Source organism: Cydia pomonella, chromosome 9 (genome assembly GCF_033807575.1).
Source record: "Cydia pomonella isolate Wapato2018A chromosome 9, ilCydPomo1, whole genome shotgun sequence".
In the NCBI taxonomy this organism is placed as follows: Eukaryota; Metazoa; Arthropoda; class Insecta; order Lepidoptera; family Tortricidae; genus Cydia; species Cydia pomonella.
In genome coordinates this window covers 17027400-17046155 of record NC_084711.1, presented here as the reverse complement: position 1 = coordinate 17046155, position 18756 = coordinate 17027400, and the positions used below count along the sequence as shown (strand labels likewise).

Below are 18756 nucleotides of genomic sequence, written 5' to 3'. Positions count from 1 at the left end.
CTTAAGATTCGTAACAAATATACATAGTCTAATCACACTTATACTGGATCTCCAGCGACGATCGCTCGTCTCTGCTCAGTCGGCTATGAAATTACAGGCCCAGGAATAACGGACAAACATTTTGACATGCGCGAGTTATGAGAATTTACAACTGGCCCGTAACAAACATCACAATTCGCTCGTTTCCTGTAAAAGCGACAGCACACATAAACGTGATTTTTTCAAAAATAGAATTTACATTAAACATTACGTTGGTTAAACTACTGTTTTCTGATTTACTGGTATCTATTGTTCGGTTGTGATTGACAAGTGAAGTCAAAAATGTTTTGCCTGCAGTAAATAAGTTTCAACGAGAAAAAACAACATTTGAAATAGGTAGTGTGAAGGTTGGAAACCTTCAGTCTCTTGATAGATAACTGGCAACGATTATTTGAATTCAGAACTATCGCCCTGCTGAAGGAATAAAGATCTGCAGGCGATTTCATTCAGAAAGTAGCAAGCATCTGAGTTACACGAGAGTTGTGGGTATTGTTACAATATAATGTAATAAGCATATTACATTATATTGTACACAATGTACAAAAACAAATATAAATAAAAAATAGACTAAAATAGATTAACAAAATAAGATAAGGTGAAACAAACAGCTTTGGTAGTTCCAGAATAATAGCATAATAATCATCACGGACAATGGAAACGACGAAACACAAACGATGAACGTTATTTTGTTTAAGAATGTACCATATTATAAATTTATTAATTTATGGGACATCTAGTAGGTAAGTAAATCGTGGAGTTCAAAGGGTCGGCTTATTCAGTAATATTAAACTTTCTTCTCGCTGTAAACATGACAAGAATCAACTACTCAAATATGTATGCATCTGACATGTTCAAAAGTCTTGGCACTGACTTTATAGGGAATCCAGAGATTAAAGCGCCCGCAACGTAGATATTTCTACAGCTGATATAATATACATATATGTAAATAAACACTTTTTATTACAGAAACCACTTTTGTGTAACTTATACATAGCGGAGCGGAGCTGTTCACGTAATTGCAGAACGGAAATCGCAATATCGGCCACTTCAAACTCTTCAGTCATTAATTAGATTAGATGAAACAAGCCGATCATAACTCGGCGATGTGTTTAGTCTGTTGGGAGAGTGCCGGCATAATGGGAGTGGACTACAAACAAACATGCTATTTTTTCATACTTACGGGATCGAGAATTACTGTGAGATTTTTTTGAGGCGCTTATGTATTTTGTACCACTTGATGTAAGCTTGTAAGTACCCAACTATTTTATTTACTAACCAAAACTCCATGGCGTGATTAAGTATAAGTACCAATGTTCTATTTGGTTTTATTTACGTATTTTCTTCCATTAGTTAAAATATTTAACCATAGATGCCTTGACGACCGGTTTGGCCTAGTGGGCAGTGACCCTGCCCATGAAACTGATGGTCCCGGGTTCGAATCCTGGTAAGGGCATTTATATGTGTGATGAGTACAGAGCCACAGATATTTGTTCCTGAGACGTGGGTATTTTCTATGTATTTAAGTATAGTTGTCTGAGTACCCACAACACAAGCCTTCTTGAGCTCACTGTGGGGCTTAGTCAATTGTGTAAGAATGCCCAATATTTATTTATTTATTTATAGAACTACTACATCTAAATAATAGTCGAGGAACGATAAACGAAGACATTCAACGAAACAAAATTATTTTGAACGGGTTACTCACGTATTATTAAGTCGAATAAACTACACGCCTTTACAGGTCGAGCGCGCGAAGATATTTAAGTTAATTTTGAGTAATTTGGTGATTTTACGGTTGGTTTAAACATGAATTGCTTGGATTTCTTGATTTTTAACATATATTCAACCAATTAATAAGGTATCCGATGTTAATGAAAACAACATTATTAGAAAATAAGATTTATTCAGTATTTTTCTTTTTGATTTTCCTTAAATAACAATTAACGGAATAACATAAAATTAACTATTTTGTGCTACCTTTAAAAAAATCATCTCGATGCGTAAACATATAATTATTACATTTTAAGGCAAGTCGGTTTTTATCATAGAAATATGTATTTAGACGTTATTTGTACACGTTTATCCTTTAACACTTTTGTGGAGGACATATAGCACCAGGCTACCCGTGATGATGGCACTACTCCTGAAACAAAAGATAAACAAAGTAGTAATATATCCAAGTTTTAACACAGCAAGATATTACTAAATCTAGGTGATCCACTCACTCAAATTGATAGTTAATTTTAGCTTGCACTAAGGTCACGAACAACTTTTTCATCTGGCAGGCGTATAGCAAGGCCGCACTGGCAGAGTCGCCATGTGAGGTTGGGCGTTAAAGAAACCAACTAGATTCGAGTTCAGATGTATAATGACAAGGCCTTAAATACTATAGTACCTATGCGCATGTATGTGTGTGATGCGTAGTACACACACTACACTTCGCTCCGCTGGATTATAACCAATGCTATTGGTGGATTCCTGCGCGTCACCTCTCATTTTCGCTGGAAAAGGCTGCCTAAATGCTATGTCAAGTACAATCGTTTGGACAATTTTGTTTTATTATGTATGTCTACTCAAACCACTCAGGAAAGCTAAACACGGTAATTGTCTGGGTAGATAACTCAGGTGGTCTTAGTAGATACTGTGCAAAGTATTCGAAATGAAACAAACATCTACTGAGATTAAATTTAAGTATTTATTGGAACCATATAAACAGGTACAGTCAGCATCAAATAGCGGCCGAAGTGACCAAATATATCGTAATACATCCTTATTTATATTCTGGCAAGCCAGCTTTGTCGTGTTTGAAAACTGTAAAACAAAATAGACTATCAATCCCCCATACAAATTTTGAATTTCGTGTCCTTTTTCTACTGATAAAGTGGGCTTGCCAGAGTATATGTGGTCAAGGTGTTACGATATATCTGGCCACTTTGGCCGTGGCGTGGAGTAGTGACGTGGCGTGGAGTGGAGGAGTAGTGACATGGAAGCTGTACACGTAACAAATATTGTAGAGGTGATTTGTAAACTGGTAACATTTAGTCAAACTACACCGATTATAAAAAGTAAACTAAACAAAATTTTAAAAATGTAACAAACTAAACAACGGTGATTAGGACTTGCAAACAAAATAACTTGAACACATTGTTTTCACGATTTCAAAGTCACATGTTTTGAACTACACGAATCGAAGCAAGCACTATAATTAACAAACAGGTGGTTTACTTCTCGTCGCCATATTTTGGCGTTTGCAACCAGATGTGAAATCTAATACAAAAGTAAAGTTCCTTGACAACCCAATTAGTTTTAACATTTTTCGCATTATGTTTCGTAAATTAAACAAACGCAATTATCTATTTCCTATATTTTAAGGCCTGTATATTCGTAAATCATGGTGAGGTTTAGTTTTAAATTTCAACCAGTTATTTGAAATGCACGGATTGTGTTTCTGATGGTATGTAAGGTACCCAGAGTTTAAAAGAGTTTAGAGTAAAGGGTACCGACCTCAAGACGCCACTGGAATTTCAAGCATCAGGTTTACCATAGTCATGGTTTAAAAAAATGCTATTACGTTTAACAAGTGTGAGCTTTCAAGGTAAGTGCGGAAACATTGCATCTGCCAATGTGTATTGTGTTAACTACATTGTAGTTTGAGGCATATGTGTGTCAAGTGTAAGTGTGTATGATAAAGTACTCGCCATACTGCTACCCGCGCCCGCTTTGAGTGTCTGTACACGTTGTACATTGATATCTTGTACTCTCGACTGTCTCTGAAGTGACGCAGGATTTTATCAGCCCTGAAAAGTTTCAATATATTGCGTTGTAAAGTGCATGATCGAAAACTTACAGTAGGTACGTTCAAGTAAATTGACGTATAATTAACAGTGCTGTTACATTAAGCAAAAGATTATGATTTTACTTTTGGGTAGCTTTGGAGTCACCTTTAAGAGCTTACCCCTCTGTCGAAAACCTCGGCCAATGGTCATATGTATTGTATGGACTGACGTTTTTACATACATTTGACGTGCCCCTCCCCCGCAAAAATTGGCAGACTGTTTTGTACAGAAAATTACAGACAAGGCGTCTACAGTTGTTAAATCCTCCAAGTATGGTAGTGGCAGTTTTGACAGCTAAATTAGATGGCCATATAGAATATGCACGACTTTTTGCTTACACTTCGTGCATCTTATTATTCCTTTAGCCGACAAATAACTTCATGAATTACTGAGTTTTGGGAGGAAGCAGTGTTCTGCGACTTACGTGTACTGCGAGGCGACGGCGAGCAACGCCGAGCGACTGTCATGTGGCTTCACGTCAACGGATCCTAGTCCGGCCAGCAGCGAAGCCAACTGTAATAGAAATGCTCCTGAGTTGTGGATCATATATATGTGCCTAAAAACGGAAAAGCGGCAAATTTAAAAATGTAGGTGTGAAGGGTTATCGCCCCATAGAAAATTTTAAAATTCGCGTCTTTTTCTGCTGACAAACATTGTTTGACCGACTATACATCATCATAATCACGTCAGCTGAAAAATACCTACTACGCATAGGTACCCTAATAGGGTCTACATAATTAAAAATGGATCATGCGCTGCCTCCATTCAGTGGTTTCCTGCGATTTTGGTCATTTTAGGGAGTCTTTTTACGATGCGTTATCCGTTAAGAGGGGGAATAAAGCCAGGAAATTAGAAGGACACAAAAAATACGGCACGCCTCGTAAAACTTGCGACGGGAGATATGGCGGTGACGCGGGTTTTCTCAATTATCTCAGTTACTTTGAAAATACTGTTTTTGCCCTTGAATAAAATGTGTAAAAGTTTAATACAAACGCTACAATTTTGCGTTAGGCCCCTCTTTTTAACCCCCGACGCAAAAAGAGAGGGGTGTTATCTTTGAAATAAGTACTACGGTAACAATCTCTGGATAAACTAAGACACGTGTCACTAACGGAACAATTAGTCTATTGGCATGAGGTAGCAATTCTGCCACACCAAACGTATCCACCGTATCTGTATTTGAAAAATCATTCAATTTTGTACCATAATGCATAACAATAAGGCAAATAGTTGTCTGAGCATTCAAATCTAGAAACGCATGGCGGATATGCTAAGCGCGGTTCGCAGAATGTGTTGAGTGATCGGCATGCCCCTTGAATTTATTGCCCGTTGGCTGATCGCACGGATGCCGAAAGTGCAGCGGATGAGGAACTTGTCTGCTGGTATGTCTGGCGATTTGTCCTTGTCCATGTTTAGGTACTATGAATTCAAGAAATGCATATTGTTAAACAGGAACCCCAAGCTATGCCTAGCTTGCTAGCTTAAGCTATCATAGCTACTGACATCACTTTAGTCTTGTGAAATTTACGAAAATTGTGGATTCGTTATAAAGTTACGTCTAAAATGTTGAACGGTAACTAACAACTTCCGTGTAAAACTAAGCGTAGTATAATAGTAACATATATTATGTTATGTATGTATATTATGTTTAGTCACAATATATTCAAAAATGTCACTCGAGTCAGGATCTCGTGCGAAAGAATGGCAATATTAACCTAAAGTTAGATAGACAGCGTACACGATTACACTTATAAGCGTTCGTGGCACAGTGGACACGACTACTAATAACGAGTTTAAACGTTCTTCTTGGCGTTTAAGAGTCCGCAGCAAGCTCGACCGAATTTCACCTTTCCATTGAAACGGAGTTTCGTCCTCATTTTAAAACTACGTGTTGGATTGTAATGAAATTTTGCACATACAATGACATGAGATATATCGCCTCTAATTAGTTTATATAGCTCCAGTTTATAAAACAAACGACGTAGAGCAAAAGCTATCAAAAACATAACTTATATAAGAAACCAGCAAGTCTCACAACACAACTCAGTTCTTCTACCGTATAAAGTTGTGAGATCCATGTAATACCAAGTCGGTTAATTTATTCAGTTCCTACCTACCTTCCTACCTTACCTTCTGTCTTAAGTTATTACGTAATTAGCTAACCTAACAACATCTTATAGTGACCATATCAATATTAAAAATCTTTTGTTTTAAATAAATAGATTAATTTGGCAATCGCACTAAACAACTTAATTTAATAAAATATATATTACTTGTGAGATACATTGTGATTTCATGCGATGGCCAAATCATTCTGTTTACATATTTAAAATATAAAAGATTTTTACTATTGATATGGTCACTATAAGTAAGTAAATATTCTTTATTGCATCAACAATTATACATACATGAAACATTTTACATATATAAGATGTTGTTAGGTTAGCTAATTACGTAATAACTTAAGACAGAAAGTCCCTTAAGTAGGGACTGAATAAATTAACCGACTTGGTATGGTCTTCAAAAATGATATTGAAGTTTCTAATATCTTTTTTTTCTAAGCTGAATAGTTTCCGCGAGAGACACTTCCAAAGTGGTAAAATGCCCCCCCCCCCCCCCCTGTAACTTCTAAAATAACAGAATGATAAAACTAAAAAAAATATACGATGTACATCATGCAAACTTCCACCGAAAATTGGTTTGAACGAGATCTAGTAAGTAGTTTTTTTTTATACGTCATAAATGGTACGGAACCCATCATGGGCGAGTCCGACTCGCACTTGGCCGCTTTTTTAACTATGGTATCTGAAGCAAAATATACTAATTACAGGCATAGAGTACCTTATCCTATTGTAAGTACAGTTTCAGAGCAACAAAGCTAGTCGTTTTAAAATGAGAGCCTAACTACGTTCGAATGGAGAATCACACGGTTCTCTACCTTAGCGAGCTGTTTATAATTATTAAGTTACATTTCCTGCAACTTCTCTGTACCATCGTGCGACGTGGAACGATGAAATATTTAAGGCATTGACCATACAAAGAAATGCTTTATTTTCAATAACAATTTAAAAATAATATCATGTATTGTACTTGTGGGTTACAACTTTTAAATTGGTTATGGATTTCTTTATCTAAAATCAATAAAAGCTAGGCAAATTGCAGTTTAGGAGCCATTGTTTAAATATTTCCTTCGTAGCAACCTGAATATATTGGTGTGGTGGTGCAATAGCAACTGGCATAATAATGCCATTGTAATATATCTATAGCTGCTGTGACACAAACGAGACTATCGCAATGATCTACCGCGGCTGGCGATCACTAGCATTCGTATTTATATCCTAACCTTAAATTAACCTTGACAGTGGCATGAAAAATGACCATCCGTACATTTGAGAAATCAAACACCGTCCAGCTGATTAAAAAAACTATACCCACGCTAAAATAAAGTTTTCCCGTGACAGTTGGTCATTATCAATCAGTTTGAACTGGGGTGCACTAATGAATGTGTGGGTTAATTTCTCTGTGTGAGTGTTTTCCGTTGGCGCGCGTCCAAATAGCACTTACCTGACTTTGTCACTAACACAGTGTTTCTGTGTTTCCATCTTGAGAACAGGTGGGATTGCGTGATTTAAACTTGGACTAAGCCGGTCTGGAAAGGCGCAGTTCTATTTTGAGAATACTTTTCTTAGCTTGCGTAGGTAACGGTGACGCAGGGCTAGTGAAGTGGGGATGATTATTAGTGGGAAAGCGAAGGTGACTGGGAGACAGGCAAAAACTAGCGCTCATTGTATAAATCGCTATTTCTGTAACTACAGAATCTTTAATTCTAATTTAATTTTGCTTGCAGCGTGTAAACATAATGGAGATTCGTCGGGTTCCGTATCTTAGTCAAAGCGACTAGGCTGCTATCCCAGGAGGTCACTGGTCCGAATTTCGTTCGTAGTAGTAATAGCTTTCCATTTCGTACCATCGCAGTAAGTAGCGTACAGACTCACAACCGTTGCCTGTTAAAAATTGATTTCAAACTTTTGTATGTTGGCATCGAAAATTTATTTGAACTTTATTGTATATATCAACAGTAAAGAGACACAAATGGCGGGCGTAATGCCTAAAAGCATTATCTTCTAGTCAACTATTGGGCCAAAAAGAGAAGTTGTAATTATTATTTGTTGTTGTTTTACCGTTGCCCACTAAAGGGTTAAGCACGCCCGGAACTCGTGACGTCTATATTTGTCGCTCAAGACAACGCGGACGCGTACGGCGACGGAAATAGCCGCATGTTTAGCGTTATGCAACTACAAGCTGCCGCCAGATTTCTGCTTATATGACGATTTAATAACAGAAATGCAACTGACTGACCGTCGATAGATCTTACAGCGTTGGGGTAAGGTTTATGAACAATTAACCCTTAAATGCATGATTTTTTTTATTTTTGTTAGAAATTTGTTTTATTGTTTAGTTCATTGGATGTATGATCTAGGAAAAATAAATAAAAAAGCGCGTAGTATTTAGTGTTGCCAGTTATTATTTCCCAAGACTACTTGACGTTTGGTATAAAGGTGCGTTCAAGAACGTAAGCCTTTTTTTATCTGTGAGCTGTCTAATGTTTTGTAGATATTTGCCAACACTGCATTTAAGGGTTAACCGTGACAACGATGGAATTAGACGACAATGTTGTTTATTTTGTTATTTTATTAAATAAAGATAATAATTCGAGGATTTATTTAGCGTTATGCAACTGACGGCAGCGGCCAGATTTCTGCTTATATTTACTAACAGTACGTTGGATTGTTAGACCTTATCTCGTTGGTATAAGGTTTTCGAGTGGTTAATATAATAGTATTGAAACCCAATGTTGTTTGTTTTGTTGATGATTTAGAGCCAAACATCGTCGTATCGTGTAATTGTGTTGTGGCCCGTAATTAAGATATCTAAATTAATAAATTATGAGAAAACAAAATTGAAAACTAGTTTCAACTTTAACCTAGGTAACATCAATGTATTCAATACAAATACTGTTTATTGCACACCTCAATAAAAACAATACAGAGATAAAACAGCATGATAAGTAGAGATAAACAACAGGCGGTCTTACCGCTAAAAAACGATCTCTTCCAGACAACCTTTAGGTAGCGGAAATCGATAAATTTACAAAATGTTAGTAGGTGTTGCAAATCAAATGATATAATACATATACACACTTCATACACACACTATATATATTTAAATGCATATACCTAACAGCACCAGCCATAGAGGAAGAGTAGTCAGAAAAAAGTATTATGGAGGATAGGATAAAAAGTGTAGGGTTAAGGAGTCTTTTGAAAGAGTTAAGAGACTGAGCGCACCTTAAGTCAAGAGGCAGAGAATCCCATAGTCGAACAGCTTGAAAAGTAAAGGAATTATTATAGAATTCGGAAGAGAAAGACGGGGTAGAAATAAATAAATGGAGCATTCCCAGTTTGTTTTCTATTTTTCCCAAGAATGTATGTCTATAAAGGATATTTTTATTTTTCTCTGGTTTCGGGTGCTCCCTACGAGTAGTCTAATAAAGTTGAGTAAACAAAAAGCAATACAGCCGAATTACAGCGGTACGTATGTATTAATATTATCAAGGCGGTCCATAAAGCCACATATACAACTGTACTGATTTGAAGCTTTATATTTGCTATGACGAACAATGTTGGGTTATAACCAAGCCCTATAGGGTAGAGCGCCATCTCTTAATCACTAGAAGTAAATGTCACCCTGTTCTCACTGTGGAAGGTATCTCTTTATGAGAGAATAGTTACCTGCCAAATAAAAAGCTCTTAAATAATTAACCAAATTTACCCGGTGCAAGTCTCTGTGTCGACAGTTCGGCGGAAGCGGACGTCAGGTGATATAGCGACACCTTTCGGGAAGTGGTAGCAATTTAACCACTCAATATATTTTAAATGCCGTATAGGACACACAAAGTGACTTTATAAATAAAGTACTACTTTGATTTTAAGATACAAACAACAGATAAGCAAACCCTAAACTGCGCTTAAATATGGTGGTTAAAATAAGGTGGTAAGAATTTGTCTTTTGATCCAATAAGTATGAAACGGTCGTGAGTATCAATCATGACCATAATACCATGTATGGCCTGCCCACTAATTTTTAGTGCACCTTAGTTTTATTTGTTAATGAACATAATACATAAGTTGCACCACACACAAACCTTAAACCACCTTACGCAAAAATTTATCGTTATTGATTCTTACCAACCATTTGCGAGTTGACATATAATATATGATACTTAAGTTTTTCTAGTAAATACTCGGTAAACTCGTAGCATTTTTGTGGCAAATTGTCTGATTTGAAAAACGACGAGCATTCTCAAGGTGGTAAATTAAGATCCATAGAAACGCTAAGTACTTATAATTTATCATTTCAACTAAAACATATTATTTTAATTGAAGTATGCTGCCATCAAAATGATACTCAATTACGATGGGTAATTTATGGGACGGTGACCCATATATTCATGATATGTGTTACCTTTTCGACGTTAAGCACCGGCTCCTTCAGGGCTCTGACGTGCAGCCAGTCGGGCCGCTGGCGCGGCGGGTCGTCCCCTTCTAGGTTCTATAATCATATGAAAATGGTATGAGCTTCGCTTATTTGAAGTAGGTGGGTTTGGAAGTATGAAACCACGATTGATTTTTAAAATAAGCTGATTAAATTCTTCCTTGGCTTCCTTGGCTGGAAATAATTTTGTTTATTTATTTATTTATCTTGTAACATTCGGTTCGGCATTTATAAGCTCGCATGAGGGTGACTTTGCCGCTGTAAGGAGAGCGCTGCGAACGCCTTCGAAGGCTCAATAGGTCAGAATTTGTTAACAAACGAGTTATGTGGCCGATATATAGAACTCACATTGATCTTGCCACAAGCCAGTCAAATCTTACAATGTAATCTTAACCTTTTGACCGCCAAAGACGTCATATGACGCGCGCGGCTACAACCCAATATCAACCTTCACGCGTACCAACAACGTTCACGATTACGCGCCGCGTGCTATAGGCGTGGCGTTCAAAAGGTTAAAAGGCAAAGCGTGAAGCTGCATTTGTGATATGGTATAATTAGACTCCTTAGATGGATGTGAAACTATGTTTTGCAAGCAAATCAAGTTGTGCTCCTTGCGTTGTTTGCGAAAAAAATAATGGATTTTTTGACATAAGTTGCTTTGTAGTGTTTAAAAAAAATTGGAGCACTTTTCAAAGTGGTTAGTTATTGTTTTTGCGTCAAATGTTGGGTGTCGCTGGATAGGTCTTTTAAAACGAAAACGGGTCTTCAACAACCATTTTTTTGATAAAGTGAATATTTTCGGAAACATCCAATCCTGCTTTACATTACGCTTTGTGTTTGTAACGTATGTTCAACAAAATAAATGAATTGAATTGTGTTTTTAATGGCGAGCGCCCCAGAGGACACCACTGGCTCGAATTTAATTTGTTAATGTTTTCGTCTCTTAGTAACCCAGGCGGATGAATCAGCTCGAGGAATTCGACTTACCATGTACAGAATAGCACCCCGTATGACGTTGACCTTGCCGCTGTAAGCAGACAGCGCCGCGAGCGCCTCGGACGGCCCGACCGGCCGGAACTTGCCGATGTTCTCGCACGCCGCCCAGTGCCCGAGCCGTATGAAGCAGTAGCCTGGAATAGTACATTACGATACAAGTGCGAAAAATAGGAAATTCGAAACGAGTGGCGATAAACTAAAACACGACCGAAGGGAGTGTTTTAAATCGACACGAGTTGCGAATTACCTATTCGCACATGTATCGTACAACGTTTTACAGTACATATGGCCCTTTAAATGTTCGTACACAGTAACGTAATGTGCTCATTTTCACATTAGTGCGGTAAAGTAGCACCATATGTACCTACTGTAAAATAAGTTCAAATATTCAACTCTAATGGTATGAAAATAATGACTATTGTGTTGTGACGTTGAATATGCACTGTTAGTATAGGTAGCAGGTCAAGCATTTAGAAATTAACCTGAAACCTTGATAGGTTTCGTGGAGGAGCTGAGGGTGTTTAGAGTAGCGCTACCTCGTTTTTCAGACACACACACAAAATACAATGGTTATCGATTTGCGGAAAATACTCAGTCAAATATACTGCTTGCAGTATCATTAAGTAAAATATTAGTAAAATTACCTGAACAATAAGAGTCCCACCCGGCTTCATGGTAAGTCTGCTGTACATCGAATGGCGTACTCAGCTTTATAAGATTTACCCCATTTTGTAATTTCTTGCATTTCGCTTCCGAGAAGAATTCATATAGACTAAAATTGAAAGCAATTGGTTAACAAATAACACTTAATGTCGATGTTCTTAAAAATTTATATTAAGCTGTCCCAAGGTGGGGTGGGTGGAATGAGCTGAAATTTAAAATACCTACATCCACTTAATTAATATGACAATACGTGAAAGTGACAAAAAGCTGATTAGGTCTGATGATGGATTCGTAGGTGTCCGTAAAACGAAATATAATTTATAAAAACTGTCATTAGGGATATGGAATATACTATTCAAATTTTCTTGCAGACAGTAGCATCGATATTTGAATAAATCATTATTTTTAATGAAATAGGTGACTTACTCTTGCAATGCATTTGATTTCCATACTTCATCATACGACAATTTCTTAGCCATAACATGAGAAATATATTTAGTATCAAACATATTTGGAAACATCTTGTGAATATTCTTTTTAAATGTGGAATATTTCTTAGGTAATGGTCCTATAAATTGATTATGGAGGAGCACTGTATCTATGAATATGTTGTGCCCAACTATGGGTTTCTGGTATTGCTCGAGGAGCGAGATGATTTGAGAGAAGCCCAGTAGGTGGCTCATGAGGTTCTCTTCTAGAATAGCTAGTGGAGCGTTGTTAGCGCCTTCTACGTATTTATCTTTGTATATTAATACCTGCAACAGAATAGATTGTGATATAAGTGTGGGAAGTTAGCAATTCCAGATATTTAGTGTCCAATCGAAACAGGATTTTTTTGGCGAAACCGAAGGTTCGGTTCGGCGGCGACATGGTTTTTATCCTGAAATCGAAACTTCGGCCGGAAACTGCCGAAAATACAGACAGACATGATATTGTATCCTGTGCTGGCCTGGGTTTGCCGATACTCTAAACTCAATTCAAATTTTAAAATTTCTAGGTCAGTTTTAGCTAGCATATATCCATCAATGGAAGTTGAGGGGGTTATACCAATGACAATAAAATGTTTGTCACTAAATTTGTACATTAATTTTAAATCATTTATTGCACAAACAGCTAGATATATTTAAAAGCTAATTATATTCAATAGTTTGTGAAATAAACGATTATAACTACAAGCTTATAGATTACCTTGTTACTATTACCTAGGCTATCCGTGGTGAGGACCTCTGGGAAGCGCAGCCTCACCTCGTTGTGGAGAACATATCGGAGCACTGGACTCTCTATGTCTATATACATAGTGTCCTCTTCATTGTTGCTCAACCATCTGAATTAACGTGTAAAAGTATAAAAGCAAAAATTAGAATATCTAAATATATATATTTTTAAATGATATTTCTCATTGAGTTTGATTTGATCTCACCATGTCACTAGATTGGGATCTGTATGATATGATATTACATAATAAGTACTTTAGAGGTACATCCTTAAAAGGTTAGCAATATCCTTGTGAATAATATATACCTTCAACAAAACTGTTAGTTCCTTGTCTAACTGTATTTCGGTCATGTCTGTCTTTTCTGTTTTTGAGATTGTTAAGGATATGGGGTCAACTATTAATTACATCACACGTTTAAGGGGAGGGAGGGGGTCAAGAAAATGTGACATTGTGACATGGGAGAGGGGGAGTCACAAACTTTGTGACGTCACTTTAACTTCATCAGTAACCGAAAATATATATTTAATTTTTTTATATCGTTCTACAGTTAAATAACAACATTTTGGAACGATAATCGTTTTATTCATTTAATTTTCTTTACTAATCAGTTTTGGGTTATAAAATTACCAATATTTGTTTCATCAAAAATATTTTGATAAAATATTAAGGATATGTGCCTTGATACCTAATTCTATTGGCCGATTTCGTTTAAAACAAAATTGCCAAAAATGTGACGTCACACCAGGGGGGGAGGGATTTGCCAAATGTGACCATTCCATTCTATATTTATATATATTTCGAGGATATCGGAAATGGCTCTAATAATTTCAATGAAATTATCTGTAGCGGGGCTAGGTCTTATTTCTGTGAAAACGCGGATTTTTGAGCTTTGATATGTTTTCTGAGCAAAACTTGGTCTCCTAAATATTAGGATTTAAGCTTAATAATAATGTAGACATGCTTCGGCCAAGGCGACGAGCTTGGGCGAGTAAAACCCTACACTGGCCGTATTGTGCGTGAGGATACTGCATCGTGCGTATGCTCGCTCTGTGTGGACCCGGCTAATCAGTATTAAGTTCTAGCTAAGTTTTAATCTTCTTTACAAAACGTTTTACCACATCTCCCATATAACTTATTGCCATATATGGAGTGAGTGCTCTAAGCTAATTATTTCTCTATAGCAAATACACATAAAATCACAAAGTGCATACTTAGAAATATTAGAGCAATGGCTTTGCAGCAGCTTCTCATCCTCCATCTCTAGCATGCGGGTGAGGTTCTTGAACATCATGTTGTCTGCAAGGTGCTTCCGCACCTGGGCCTCCTCCGCTTTGCTCAGGTATGGGATGCCGTCATATGTGAACTGGAATTACGAAATAACATATGAGTTAAAAACATTTGAAAAGGAGTTGTCACAAGAAAGCTACTGAGTCTTACCATTTTACATGACATCAATATTCATTTCAACAGGAATAATAACAAGTGGGGAGTAAAATTCACTCAAACACTACTTGATTAAACAAAATTGTGCATCACATTTTTCAAGTTGCACATATATCTAGCATGCTTTTGAATTTGGGCCTTTCCTATATTTCTATAGAAGTTCAAAACTTGGGTTTAATTAGTACTTGAACAAGTATGTGGAGACTTACAAGGCTAAACAGTTTTACCTGCTCATAAAACACATGCAAAATTATAAATTTTAAAGTAAACCTGTTTTTCTTGTACCTTTAAAATAGTACTTGTACCTTTAGAAAATAATACTTGCAGACATTAAAAAAATATTATGTATTAACTTATGTGCCTAATTTTCTGTAAATGAATTGTTTTATGTACCAACCTAATTTTGACATGTAAAATACTATGTTTTATGAATAAAAATCTGAATCTGAATCATAGATGTGTTGAATTTTCAATCCTTGCACTTAAAAATGCTTGCATAATGGATCTGAAATGTATGGGAAGAACCATGGATCTGGATAATTTCATACATTTCAGATCTGGATTGCAAACCCTACCTAAACCACACTGTGTTAACCTTTTGTATGGGGGTGATGGTCAAAATTCATGGGTTACCTCAGTTGTGCCAATCATATAGGGCAGAAATAATGTATTCTAGTAAAATGTATAAAGTTGACCAATAATTTGGTCACGGTTTAACCTTATCACACACAGAGAAGACATTAATGATAAAAAGCAATATATTTACCTTGTTGAAGTTAAAGTTGTGCCTACAAAGAAACCTGAGTGTAGAAGCTTGGAATATAAAAGACTGGTCTACATCTCCAAATGCTTGCGGACAGAGATGGAAAGTATATCCCGTAGCCACATATGTGTCATGTTCGCGGTCATACTGGAACATTGTCAATCCCACTTGGGTCATTATCATTCTACCCACTTCAGATTTTATTTTGTCATACCGTTCTTCATTTGTATCAAATAATCTGAAATCACATGTCATATGTATTTAAGTAATCATGGTCACTTATATTGAATAAATCTGTAGTAGGAAACAAGTAGTTTATAAAACATTATCAAGCAAGTATATTATTATTTACAAATAGAAAGCTTATTTGAATTTTAATAATCTAATGAAATAAGTAGAGTAATTCTATAAGGTATTTTTACCGGTGTTTGAAGCACTCTCCTGATAATAAGGCCGTGAACTCCGCATCGAAGCCCACAAAACATGACTTCTTCAAGTTTTTACTTATGTTATCGAATTGTTCGGCAAAGTTCTTCCTTGTTATTTCCATTTTAGTTGCAGTTCATTTGTTTTAGCTTTAGACTATAATTTAATTAGAACCTAATTACACAAACAGATAACAAATGTTGTAAACTGTGGACGGAAATTATATTCAACACAACGGAAATTATATTTAGCTTATTTTCATAGTGCAAAATCCGCATGTATCTGCAAATGAATGACAGCGTCAAGTTGACGTTTCGCTTTTCGCTTCACGTGCCGCTGTCAGTTTTCGTTATTTGAGGTACTAAAATTAACACTATTAGAATATAACGACTGAACGACAAAATGGAACGACTGCTACAATGATAATCTCAATTGATCTCAATAATCTGTAACAAATCAAGTTTTAAAACTTTTAAATACTTTTTACGGATAATGTTAGAGTTAAACTAAGTTAAGTTCTCAGCAATTTTGATAGCCCAGGCGGTGTGGTGCACGGCGGGAGCTTGGTTTAACTTTAATTCTTTGGATGGTCGTATATAAATGTAGCTTAAACCACCTAAAACTGTACTCTGGCCATGGAGATATAAAGTGGAGCACGCTCTAAATTTTTTGTTATAGTAAATTGAACCTTATCACCGAGGCAGAAAGGTGTTCTTACCAGACTAGAGAAAACGGACCATTTGAGATAGCAAAAGTGGGGCGCGGTGTCTCACTCGCACATTTTGCCAATGTTAAAAACATACCATTGTGGTAGTATTTATATCAATATACCTACTACTGAAATTAAATACTTTCTTATACTATTTTAGTGCTATATACAGAGTGCAGTTCTCAAATCTTGTAAGTAATTTGTAAATAATTATGATGTCAATATTATTAACTGATTAAACCAAGCATGTGCACAACAAAAAGAACATAATTTGAATATTGTAGACATTGTAGAAACTTTGAATACCAATTGGTATCCCCAACTTGATGACATATTTTTGAGATATTTCCAAAATACGTGAATGGTGGAGCTCAGCATTTAATTGCGAAATATTTAAAAAATGGGTAAAAAATTTTGTGTGACAGGTTGTAGAAGTGAAAGTTTTGCTGATTGTGGTATATATTTTCACAGGTGAACCACAATCATTCAATTTTACGATAAAAATACACGACGATAATTGTCAAACTCATTAGGGTGACCATGATGTCGGCACGATGTGAATCAGTTTTACACAAAAAAAAATTATACTACGTCGGTGGCAAACAAGCATACGGCCCGTCTGATGGTAAGCAGTATCCGTAGCGTATGTACGCCTGCAACTCCAGAGGAGTTACATGCGCGTTGCCGACCCTAACCCCCTCCCACCCCTCGTTGAGCTCTAATTCTTATTAAGTACTTAAGTAAGTTTATCTAATTAGGTATGCCTATATTTCGGCATGATTAAATTGGTGGAATGTGAGCTATTACAAAATAATTAATTGCCAAAATTGAAATCCAAAGTCCAAAACGGTTTTACTAACTATTTATATATACGTAATCGATTCGATATAGGTTGGACACACATTTCAGTTAGTAGAAAAAGGCGGCAAATTTGAAAACTAGTTGCAATCACAGAACTACGATGAGTAGATGACGCTTAAAGAATTAAAGATAGTTAAAGTGAGCAAAACGTAAGCCATCACCCATATGAACATAACATGAGTGCGAAAGAGGCAGACTACAAATGAAAAATCGTGACCATTTTTGAGTTCGACAGTGGCGGCTAATGGCCGCCATTTATTAATTTTCAAACACATGCCCGGCATCGTAACACCTTAAGTATTTAAGTATTAAATTAGAAAATATTAATCTCATCCACATGAAATCCAGGGCTATAACCGCGAAAATCGAAGTTCATCAATTGCGGGCGTTTTTCTCTGTCACTCTTATTACGAAGATCCCCGCAATTTCCGAATTTCGGTTTTTGCGGTCGGCCCCCAGTCATTAGTATGTGTAAGCGAGAACGGCAGAAGTTACGGCGGACCACCTTCCTCACGATCGATCATGGTGGCGGTCCGGTACGCCTATCAGCTATCAGTAACAACTTTTAGGACGACTAAATTAAGTAAGATTTTGTGAAGCATTTTACAGAAGAGAATAAACTATATCCATCCCTTTTCAGGGGCCATAATACTAGCATAGCAAAAAGACAGTAAGATTCTCTCTGACTTGGCCAAACTACATATTCCACGTTATCCTAATATTCCAGATACATATAACTCATGGTCACCCTAATTAGAAAGAGATGCAACGGCCCACCTTGACTTCTCATGTGGACACACTTTTTGGCCAATGTACCCTATCCATGCCTATCCGGTTAATCTTATAAGTCCGTGACTCTGGCAAACTCATTTTTAAATTTTCTATGGGAGAACCATTATCAAAGAATATAATACTCTCTAGTATTATACTACTCTCTGGGGAGGACAAACCATCGCGCATTTTTTGATTACGGAAATGGCTTGCCAAACTATACTCTGGCACACCCACTTGGTTAGAAAAAGGCAGCACATTTTTAAAATTTTGGCGTGAAGTGTTTGCCTTATATGTATAGAAAATTTTAATATCGTGCCCTTTTCTACTGACGAAAGTGGATGTGTTTGAGTATATACACTTAGGAGCAAAACTGTCCGAATTGTAGCATATTAGTAGAATGTGGAGAAATTGATGTCGATCAAGACGAGGGGCACATGATTAATACATAACAGTACTCCTTGAAATTTTTACAAAT

The 18756-nt window shown here is 36.5% G+C and overlaps 1 protein-coding gene across 2 annotated transcripts; it reads right to left on the bottom strand.

Annotated features, from left to right (window-relative positions):
* Nucleotides 1-1214: 1214 nt before the first annotated feature.
* Nucleotides 1215-16328, bottom strand: LOC133521525 (pre-piRNA 3'-exonuclease trimmer-like). Of its 2 annotated transcripts, XM_061856530.1 has the most exons (11): nt 15934-16325; nt 15515-15749; nt 14517-14668; nt 13278-13413; nt 12516-12844; nt 12071-12198; nt 11418-11560; nt 10401-10487; nt 4300-4388; nt 3738-3836; nt 1215-2182 (listed from the first exon to the last, which is right to left on the bottom strand). In XM_061856530.1, the coding sequence occupies exons 1-11, from the start codon at nt 16059-16061 to the stop codon at nt 2119-2121; spliced, it is 1590 nt and encodes a 529-aa protein (XP_061712514.1). In that variant the 5' UTR covers nt 16062-16325; the 3' UTR covers nt 1215-2118. The 2 variants fall into 2 exon arrangements, with proteins under 2 accessions (XP_061712514.1, XP_061712515.1); XM_061856531.1 differs by lacking the exons at nt 1215-2182; nt 3738-3836 and adding an exon at nt 9224-9260 and having other exon boundaries at nt 15934-16328.
* Between the last annotated feature and the right edge of the window lie 2428 nt (nt 16329-18756).